Genomic DNA, 9097 nt, shown 5'->3' with positions numbered 1-9097 from the left:
TCCCCTACCCTATCCCCCCCCCTACCTACCAACTAATAGGCTACGAGCCTTACCTTTATTCAGTTAAAACCCCTCCTAAATATCGTAGCTAGAAACAACCTACTTAGATACTTATAGGCCTAAAAACCCTACACGTCTTATATAGCCCTTCGGGCTGAAAAAGGACGTTAAACTAGAATAATAATAATAATAATAATAATAATACACCTAGTTATCCTCTTATACACACTTTTTCTCTCTCACGAGCATGGACCTGACACGTAAAATGGAATATCGGGTACGCTTCCGATTAACACTATACACAATTCTGCCACACCTAGCCAGCGCCCTTGTAGTCGGTACATACACCCGGCAAATGTCCAGCTAATAGACGTCCATCTCTTCATGCTTCTTTTTACCCACATGTCTTCGCCGATACCCCGCCATTCTGCTAGGGCTGCTGAATACCATCCGATTGGCTATCCGTCTTACACTGTTATCCAAGACTAACTCCTTTAGCAACCCTTCAACAGAGTTGGCCGGAATTTCGGGGCGGATCGCGCCTGAAAGAACAGTGCAACCGAGAAACCTGTATAAAAGGCTGGCCAAAGACTAGTCAAAATAACATCAAACAGCATCTGAGCCCATCGCCACTAGCTACTCGTCTTCTTTTCGCCTTCCACTCGCCTACTATGAAGGTCGCATCATTCATCCTTAGCCTTCTCGCATCTGGAGGAGTTGCAGAGGAAACTCTCTGCCAAAACTACCAGTCCTACTCTAGCAACAACTATGAGGTCATCAACAACCTCTGGGGTATCAGCTCTGCAAGCTCTGGCTCCCAGTGCACCTACGTTGATAGCGTTAGCTCAACTGGAGCAAAGTGGCATTCAACCTGGGAGTGGCAGGGTGGCCAAAATAATGTTAAGAGCTATGTTTATTCGGCGCTTCAATTCACCAAGAAGCCAATTACGCAGTATACTAGCATGAAAACCGAGGCCTATTGGGTCTACAACACTACTAATATTCGCTGTGATGTTGCATACGACTTGTTCACATCTGCAAATGTCAACCACGCTACTACTAGTGGCGATTACGAGCTTATGGTCTGGTGGGTTTGTCTTGGCCATTTTCCCTGTCTTTGAGTACTTACATGAATTATAGGCTCGCTAGATATAGTGTAGACCCAATTGGAACGTCACAGGGGACCGTCACTGTTGCTGGACAAACTTGGGAGCTGTTTGCAGGACTCAACGGCGCCATGGAAGTGTATAGCTTTGTTGCCTCCAACACCATCTACAATTTTGATGCCAGCATGTTGGACTTCTTCACCTATCTCCCAGATAATATGGGCTTTCCTGGTTCTAGCCAGAACCTTATTAGTAAGATTGACAGATTTTATACCGTTATAAAGCGATCAAGCTAATATTATCATAGCTTTCGAATTTGGTACCGAAGCTTTCACTGGCGGCCCAGCCTTATTCACTGTCAACCAGTGGGATGCTTACGTCTACTAAAACAAATTGTCGTGGAAAAGTCATATTCAGAATAAGCTGCGCCTGGGACGATTGATTTTCCTCTGGTCTAAAAGGCCTCAGCTGAAATACTTGATGAATATCTTCTGGTGTCATACCACGACATAGATATGTCTGTATCTTATCTAGTCAAAGACGAAGACTGCGCATAAGTTTAGGGGATACGGCAAAGTCGTTTTAGGGATTGTCGGGCCGAATTCAAGAAAATTTCCGAGTAATAAGGCCGCACAATCCAATCGCTTCTAAATCGTCACTATCTCCAAAGGGTTAACGTCTATACAAAATACATAAACTCCTCATCTAAACCGTACTTACCATGTTCAGTAAGATGGTAAAGTTAACACCTTAGGTTTACAAGTATTACTAGCTTTTGTTATATCAGATGGGAAATTATGCTACTCTAGTGCTATCGCAGAATAGTATGCTAGAGAGCCAAGGAAATACCAAGTCGGCGGTATGTAGCATGCGCTATTTACTAGGTTTGAATGCCTCATCATAACCAATACTAACTATGCCAAAAGCATGTACAAAGACTATATATATCTATACTGCTATGTATATACATGATATATTCTCGATCCTTCTCTAAAATAACCCTCCTTATCAGTACAAATCCCATCTTCTAAAGATATTACGCCGCCTTTAAAATGCTCTTCCCCTCTTTATATATCTTGCTAGGCTTATCACTAACAGCCTATGGACATCCTAGCCAAGAAGTAAATGCTGACGCTCGTCTTGGTCGGCGTGATACCTGGGTGAGGCATCCCCTTATATCTTGTAAAACCTTCTACTATAATGGCCTTCTAACTTCAGCCTACTAGACTGTATGTACAAAAACATCGGATGAGGACGCCCCTCACGGGCACTGCTCGAAATATTCTACCGGTGGTGTCTTTGAGGGCTGGCAGGCATGCCGTAAGGTATGATATCAAAATCCTAACCTTAAGAAACACTACTAATAAATAAATAGGCATTCCCTTGCAAGGTTGAGGGTAATGGTTGTATCATGAACACCTATAGCGAGGGTGTTCGTGACGGCGGGCTACGAGAGTTTTTGTATTCAAACTGTAGTTGAATAACTTATCAGAAGGAACTTCTTATCGTCACAAATCGCTGTTGAATGATAATAGTAATATTACTAGAGCTAGATGGGTCCTACTACGTGACTGGCTGCAAACTGCCGCAGTGACTTTCGCGTCCGTAACACCCTTGCCTTGAATCTTAGTCCCTCTATAGCTGTGCTTTCAGCCACGCGTGAGAATATTTTTGAAATGGTTGTATGTTTCAAATGGTATCGATCTGTCTGGGTAGCCCATGTAAGATGCGTTCGGGTAAACGCCATGAGCGAGTGAGCATACACCTGCACCGCAGGTGAGTAATCTGCAGTCTTAATGTCTGCCCAATGTCTTATCACGTTTTGCATCTCTGTATTATGCATGAAGACGGCTGTAGACAGTGCCGCCTGAATAGCCTCAAGGCTTTGGGTAGACTCATTTTGCTGTTCAACCAGTAGTACGGCCAGATTCATGCGCTCGCCTTTTTCCATGTCCTTGGCGAGACCCACAATGTCATTCTGCAACCCAACGGTAATTTTTATGCAATCGCACAATCTCTTGTGCAGAGGTGAGGTCCAAAAGCCTGGGTTGCTGCTGCCAGTACTGGAGGTCATCCCGTCGTCGTGTAGATCTTTTTCCTCGTCATTGTTCCCAGTCTTGAACTCCTTTGCCTGGTGAGCTTCAATGCCAACTAGCGTGTCTGCTAAGATAGCAAAGAAGGGCGATAGACCTATTGTTCGCACCCGCAGCCGCAAATACGCTTCGATGCTTGGCAGCACATTGCTCTCCCGGTAAGCAGATTCATCCCTCAATGCTTCTACGACGTTGATAACCTCAGCAAAAACTTTGGGAAGAGTCTCAGGTGATATGACCGCTTGACATTGCCGAATGAAGTTACTTGCAAGTGCGATTACTTTTGCATGTCTGCTTTCCACAACGTCGTCGTTGATTGTCGGTTGTTGATCCACAATATCAAAATATGCTTCGGGAACATTGCTGATATCCATCCTTTCTTGCGTCGTGAGCGGGACTTTGCGATGCAAGCTCATGTTTACCCTTTGAAGAATATCCATAAAATCCCGTTTCGGCTTAATATGTTCCATCTGACGAAGTCGGTCTAAGCTGATATCGCGTAGTGCTTCGATGATCCGTTCAAGTATCAAACTTCTCCCTGAGCTATCCATTTGTTCAATCTCATCATCGACATTGCAAAGGAAATGGAACCAAGCAGCCATGGCCAGCATGCATTCTTGGTCTTCCTTGATTGGAGGGAACGCTTTTTGCAATGCGATAACTTCGGTTGTGGCCTTCTTCCATGTCCAGTCAGGGTTTGTTAGGAACGCGGGAAATTGGAATGCACGATAATGTCGATGTATCAGCGCGGCAAGATCTGGCGGTCCCCTATTCGGTAAAAGCTGATTAGTACCAAAGGCTGGCAGATGGGAAAGAAGTAACAAGCCATGGTCTCCCTCCATCAGAAGGCAGTCAGTCGAGGTGCTAATCTCTGATTGTAGATTTTGTGTGCCTGGGATGTTGTATTTGTCCGTTGATTCATCGGATAAGGGTCCACACGAATGAGAGTTGAGGCTTTGCCTGGATTCTCTGCCGCCCTTGGTGCCACGGCATTTCGATCTGGATCTCGATCTGGTCAATGACATGGTGTCTTGAAATATGGTGAAAGATGACCCTATTGTAGCTGCGCATTTAGCTGCTACATATACTCCAGTAGTAAGCTTACCTTTGCTTACGCGGCACATGGTCAGCACTAATAATCCTTTCCTTGTGTTGCCTACTGTTTGGTTTTATGAGTGATTGCGACGTGCGGACGCAGCGGCTTTCACCACGCAGTAGACTGGGGTGTTTATAATATCACCGGGAAATCTACCCAAACTTTCACTATCCTGTTTTGGCAGCCTTTTAGTAGATGTTTCTAACTGACTGTTACCAATTTACTTCAAACATACTCAAATCCATAAAGCTTCTCAACGCTACGTTTGAATGTAGTATGATAGCCGCAGATGTTTCCGGCAAGAATACAGGGGGTAAGGTATTAGAGTTAAAGATAAGGGTATGGTTTTCTGTTTTTATGCGAAGGAGGATGGGTATCACTGCTGATGATACATCGACAAACTTGAAAAGGCTCCTATTACCTGCCAGGTACACATATATATAAAGTTAAGGGTGTAAAGACTCGCTAAGCAATGTATTAAGGCGATAGCAGGAGCTTATGAATGGCTCCTCAGTAAGGCCACACGCAATCCCAAATTTGAGTCACGCTGTAGCACGCGAGGGCGTCTTGGTCTAACCGGGGCCCGCGCGAGTCTTTACCTATTATTAGATAGCACCCAATTGCTCTCTGAGCCGGCTGAGGTATCAACACTACACTTCTCCTATAATATCTGTGCCAACTCTTCAACATTTCTCAACAGCATATCGAATCAATGGCCCGGCAGTCCATTAAACCTGGACACCTCTAGACTTTGATTCAATGTACAGGGGGAAGGTGTGAGGTGGAAATTGCTGGTCGAGGACGCCCTATATCTTACTAGGGTTTGCATCTACAACAGTACTAGCGTGGGTACATACTTTGCTAGTGGTTTTAACTTTATTCTACCCTCATGGACGGCAGATGAAACACGACCATGTTGCGCAGCATTGCCGAACCATAAATAATCCATCGCTTGATCTGTGCTTCAAGCTTGTTAAGTAATCTGATAGAGTGAACGAGGAAGTCGTTCCAGATACCTCATTGGCTAGTTGGCTAGTTGGAACAGCGCATTTTCTTCAGTCGGGTCGCATAAACTGTCGTATGCGATGGCGTTACAATTGGCAGAGTCACCACCGCTGTATAGGAGCAGACTTCGTATCGCTGCCATGCAGTGTCACGCCATGGAGAAGTGGGCACGATGGCTTCAACTCTATCCATCAGTAAAGGGGTGTGGTTGGATCTATACGGGTATGACCGGATCCGTGCGGATGTGGACATCGGCAGGCAGATGTCACCATAGCCGCTTTGTAATCTAGCAAATGAATACATACATTTCTCTATCCCGGAGCAAGCTATCGGACATCAACCTGTTCAGTCTTCGCGAACATACACCACATTACACGAACGATGGCAATGTTTACATATGTCAAATCCATCTATTGAACCCTGAAGACAACACACCGTGTGTTGAAAAGGCCCACAGTCGATATAAACAGATCTCATGCCCATGTCCGACGCGACTTCTCCCTGCTTGCTTACTCGCTGGTCGTCGTCACAGCAAAGTTCCAGCTGTAAAATTTGATGACGTGAGACTCCTTGATCAGCGCTTTATTGAATTTAAGTGCGCACTAACTACCCTTGATTCTGCCGTATCTGCTCTGCTCGTTTTTTACAGGAGGCAAACAGCGGTCTTCGCACCTTGCATAGGACTGCCGACTGCTCTGGACGACTTCGATTGGCTTCTCAATCAATTCGCTGTTCTACTACAAGATGGGGAATGCGATTTCGACTTTCAATCGTAAGCAAATGCAACCAGTAATCTCAATTCTTTGCGTAGTACTAAGCATTCTCGCCCCACAGACATTGACAGGACTGGACCGGAATATCATCGACTTTTTCCGCCATTACTGCAGACACAGAACAAACACCTGCTCAAAGGAGGCCCACTCGCCCTGTATGAGCCTGCCTTTGTGATATCTTTCCAAGGACTTTTCCTCCAGCTGCTCTTCTGGGGTATCTATTCTGGTCTCGTCGGCTTTTCAATGAAGCGCATGATGGACCTCCACTACTTGTCTGTGACTTTCGCAGTTACCTTCTTACTACTCACTATTCACTTCATGTCGGATCTGGAACTCAATTCCAGCAAGCTGATATTCTTCTCGCAACATGTTGGAATCGAATTCCTCATTGCCATCCGAGTGCTGGCACCACCGTCCATTGTTCGGCGGTGGACTGGCCATATTTTCTTCATAGTCTGGCTGTTGGTGGTGGGATCGACCTCTGTTATTGTTAGCGACCATGCCATTTACTTTGCCATTGCAATGGCGAGCCTATCTGATAGCTTAATGACTATCAGTGGGCTGGTGTTGGTGTCGAGGAAATTGAGGCGTAGACACGCAAGCCAGTTTGCTGACCACAAGCTGACTGTGGAAGCCATATCCGGTCTTGGTTATTTGATTCATGGTAAGATCTGCGTTTGACAATGATGACTTTGTCAACTGACATGTTTCACACAGGTCTCTCGGCTTTGCCAAATACTGTTGTCGTAGTTCTGATCCTTAAAACGCAAGACCCATCTTCTTACTTTGGGATGGTATGGACCGGCATTGCCATGGCCGGGTTGTTCGCCGCTGGGCTTCAGCTGCCTGTAGCAGGCATGTACTTTGACAACATCAGCTGTTGCTGTAGGCGACGACGAAATACATTCCAGGGAGAGGTTGACTGGGACGAGTCAATGTATACAGAAGATAGGGTAGAAAGTCGGGGTAGGGCTGTTGTGGAGATGAAAAATATTCGTGCATCAGGTGAGCTGCCACCAGTGCCAGGCGTTGTGCGCAGTTCCTACTCTATACTGTATAGAGACATGTCATTGCATGCGCAATGATAGAGCGATCGGAGTGAGAAACCCAAGTTCATTTGATGCAAGTCTTAGTTAGAGACTGACAAGTCTACCCAGTATGCTCAGCGCGTATCCTAATGTAGTTTATTTGATTCTTGTGAACGATATCCAATATCTGATATTCCTGGGCCTTTTGCGGTAAGCTAGGGCACTTTATTGTAAGTGCAGCACTCCGACGTTCTATTTGGACAGGCCGCCTTCTTGCTTTGAAAAGATCCCGGCATGCTACATCAAGATGACATTTGATCCATCCCTTCGTCAAGGCTTCCAGCCTCCAGTTCGTGTGCGGAAAAGGCCCGTCGGATCGACGGTGTCTGCAACCCTTTTCGCAAGCGCACGACTCTCGGGCTTCAGCCTCCCAAAATAGTCCTGGCGATAGAATCCGTAGTTCATAAAGATAGGGAAATATGATTGCGGGAGCTTGTTTTCTGCTTGCCATGCCAGCACCCTATTACGAATTCCGGTATAAGTTGCTTCCATGGTGTCGGCCATCTTGTCGTACAGACTCTTGGGGGTGAAGGCGTAATTCATTTCGATGATTATTCTGTCAACGTTGGCGTCAGCATCAATGAGGTCAGGACCGAGCTCGCGAGCCTTTTGTGCAATTCTTTTCGGAAAAGGCTGCCAAGCAATGGATGCGACTATGCCAGGCACAAGAAGTGTGGTTCCAGACATGTCACGCCAGTGGCTATGTAGGCCTTCCATGACCTCGACGGCATTGGCATTAGAGGGAAGCGGGATCGTCTCGGTGGCGATGTCAACAACGTTCCCCTTAATTACAACCCAGTTGCTCGACGCCATCAAGTCCGCATAGGTCCGTGTGCGCGTCGTGTCTAGGACAGGGTTGACATCGGTGAAATTCTTGAAGAGACCTGTCGGAGGTTCCGGGCCGTCATAGAACAGGAATATGATCCAAGAATCCACAATGTTGATATTTGTTCGTTCGGCAGTGACAATGACGGCCGCCTTGTCATCTTCGTTGTACTCGGTCCAATCTCGCACAGCCTGTAGCAGTTGGGCATCCTTTTTGGTAGTGCGCAAGTACACAAGATTACCGCCCTAGACATCAACCTGGTGACGTCCTTGCAGTTTATAATTTGTGACGATCCCGAAGTTGTTGCCGCCTCCTTTAAGTGCGACGAAAAGTTCCGGGTGGTTGTCTTTTCTAACATAGCCAATTGTGCCATTGGCAAACACCATTTCGTACTCGAGCACACTTGAAGCAGACCATCCATACTGGGTTGACATGTAGCTAAGTCCTCCACCGAGGACCAGGCCGCCAACTCCAGTGTTACCAATACGTCCACCAACAAACGTCCACCCAGTGCCCTGCAATTTAGCAGAAATGCTGTCCAATCGATTCCCGGGGCCGACATCGATAATTCCTGTGCTGCTGTTTAGATTGGCCTGGTCGAAACGGTCCATAGCAATGAGCGGTCCGCCAGCAACACTGCTCCAGCCATTGTTTGGGTTGTGTCCCCCAGATTTGACGGCAAAGTGCTCGGGTGTATTAGCAAGGATTTGCATCACTGCTGACAGCTCGTCTGTCGTCTTTGGGAAGATGATGCATGACGGCAAAAGAGCAGAGCATGACGTCGACCAGTATTGGGTTTGTTCTTCGATGTAAGCTAAGTCGAGAGAATGTGTGACTTCGATGTATCCGAGGTTTGCAATTGTCGAACAGGTATCGGCACTAATGAAACGAGGCACCAAGATGGCGCAGTAGGTGTAAAGTGTACGACGTAACATCTCGATCTAAACAAAGACAACACCCTTGAGTCTGTTTTCGAACATGCAGTACCGCAGTATGGGTTTTATAAGGATTCGTAGGCCGTTGTGGCCTATGTGACGTCAGAAGAACTTCGCCGTAAATAGCTCATGCCTTCCGGTTAGTGGGGTGTGAGTGACACGTCAAGTAGGCGCT

At 46.5% G+C, this 9097-nt stretch overlaps 4 protein-coding genes across 4 annotated transcripts; 1 reads left to right on the top strand and 3 right to left on the bottom strand.

The window, feature by feature from the left end:
* Positions 1 to 671: 671 nt before the first annotated feature.
* Positions 672 to 1493, top strand: SETTUDRAFT_34582 (glycoside hydrolase family 12 protein; the record flags this gene model as incomplete). Its single annotated transcript, XM_008031900.1, has 3 exons — positions 672 to 1087; positions 1141 to 1358; positions 1414 to 1493. The coding sequence occupies 3 exons, from the start codon at positions 672 to 674 to the stop codon at positions 1491 to 1493; spliced, it is 714 nt and encodes a 237-aa protein (XP_008030091.1).
* Positions 1494 to 3348: 1855 nt separating this feature from the next.
* On the bottom strand, positions 3349 to 4041 carry SETTUDRAFT_97649 (uncharacterized protein; the record flags this gene model as incomplete). Its single annotated transcript, XM_008032008.1, has 1 exon — positions 3349 to 4041. A coding segment is annotated over one exon (693 nt), but the record flags the coding sequence as incomplete, so codon positions are not given.
* Positions 4042 to 6373: 2332 nt separating this feature from the next.
* SETTUDRAFT_97229 (uncharacterized protein) lies at positions 6374 to 6598 on the bottom strand (the record flags this gene model as incomplete). Its single annotated transcript, XM_008032007.1, has 1 exon — positions 6374 to 6598. A coding segment is annotated over one exon (225 nt), but the record flags the coding sequence as incomplete, so codon positions are not given.
* Positions 6599 to 7431: 833 nt separating this feature from the next.
* Positions 7432 to 8922, bottom strand: SETTUDRAFT_23058 (uncharacterized protein; the record flags this gene model as incomplete). Its single annotated transcript, XM_008031830.1, has 2 exons — positions 7432 to 8196; positions 8245 to 8922. 2 exons carry the CDS (start codon positions 8920 to 8922, stop codon positions 7432 to 7434), a joined length of 1443 nt encoding a protein of 480 aa, XP_008030021.1.
* Positions 8923 to 9097: the final 175 nt, after the last annotated feature.

The sequence above is a fragment of the Exserohilum turcica genome, assembly GCF_000359705.1.
Source record: "Exserohilum turcica Et28A unplaced genomic scaffold SETTUscaffold_7, whole genome shotgun sequence".
Taxonomy (NCBI): Eukaryota; Fungi; Ascomycota; class Dothideomycetes; order Pleosporales; family Pleosporaceae; genus Exserohilum; species Exserohilum turcicum.
This window is presented reverse-complemented; position numbering and strand designations above follow the sequence as displayed.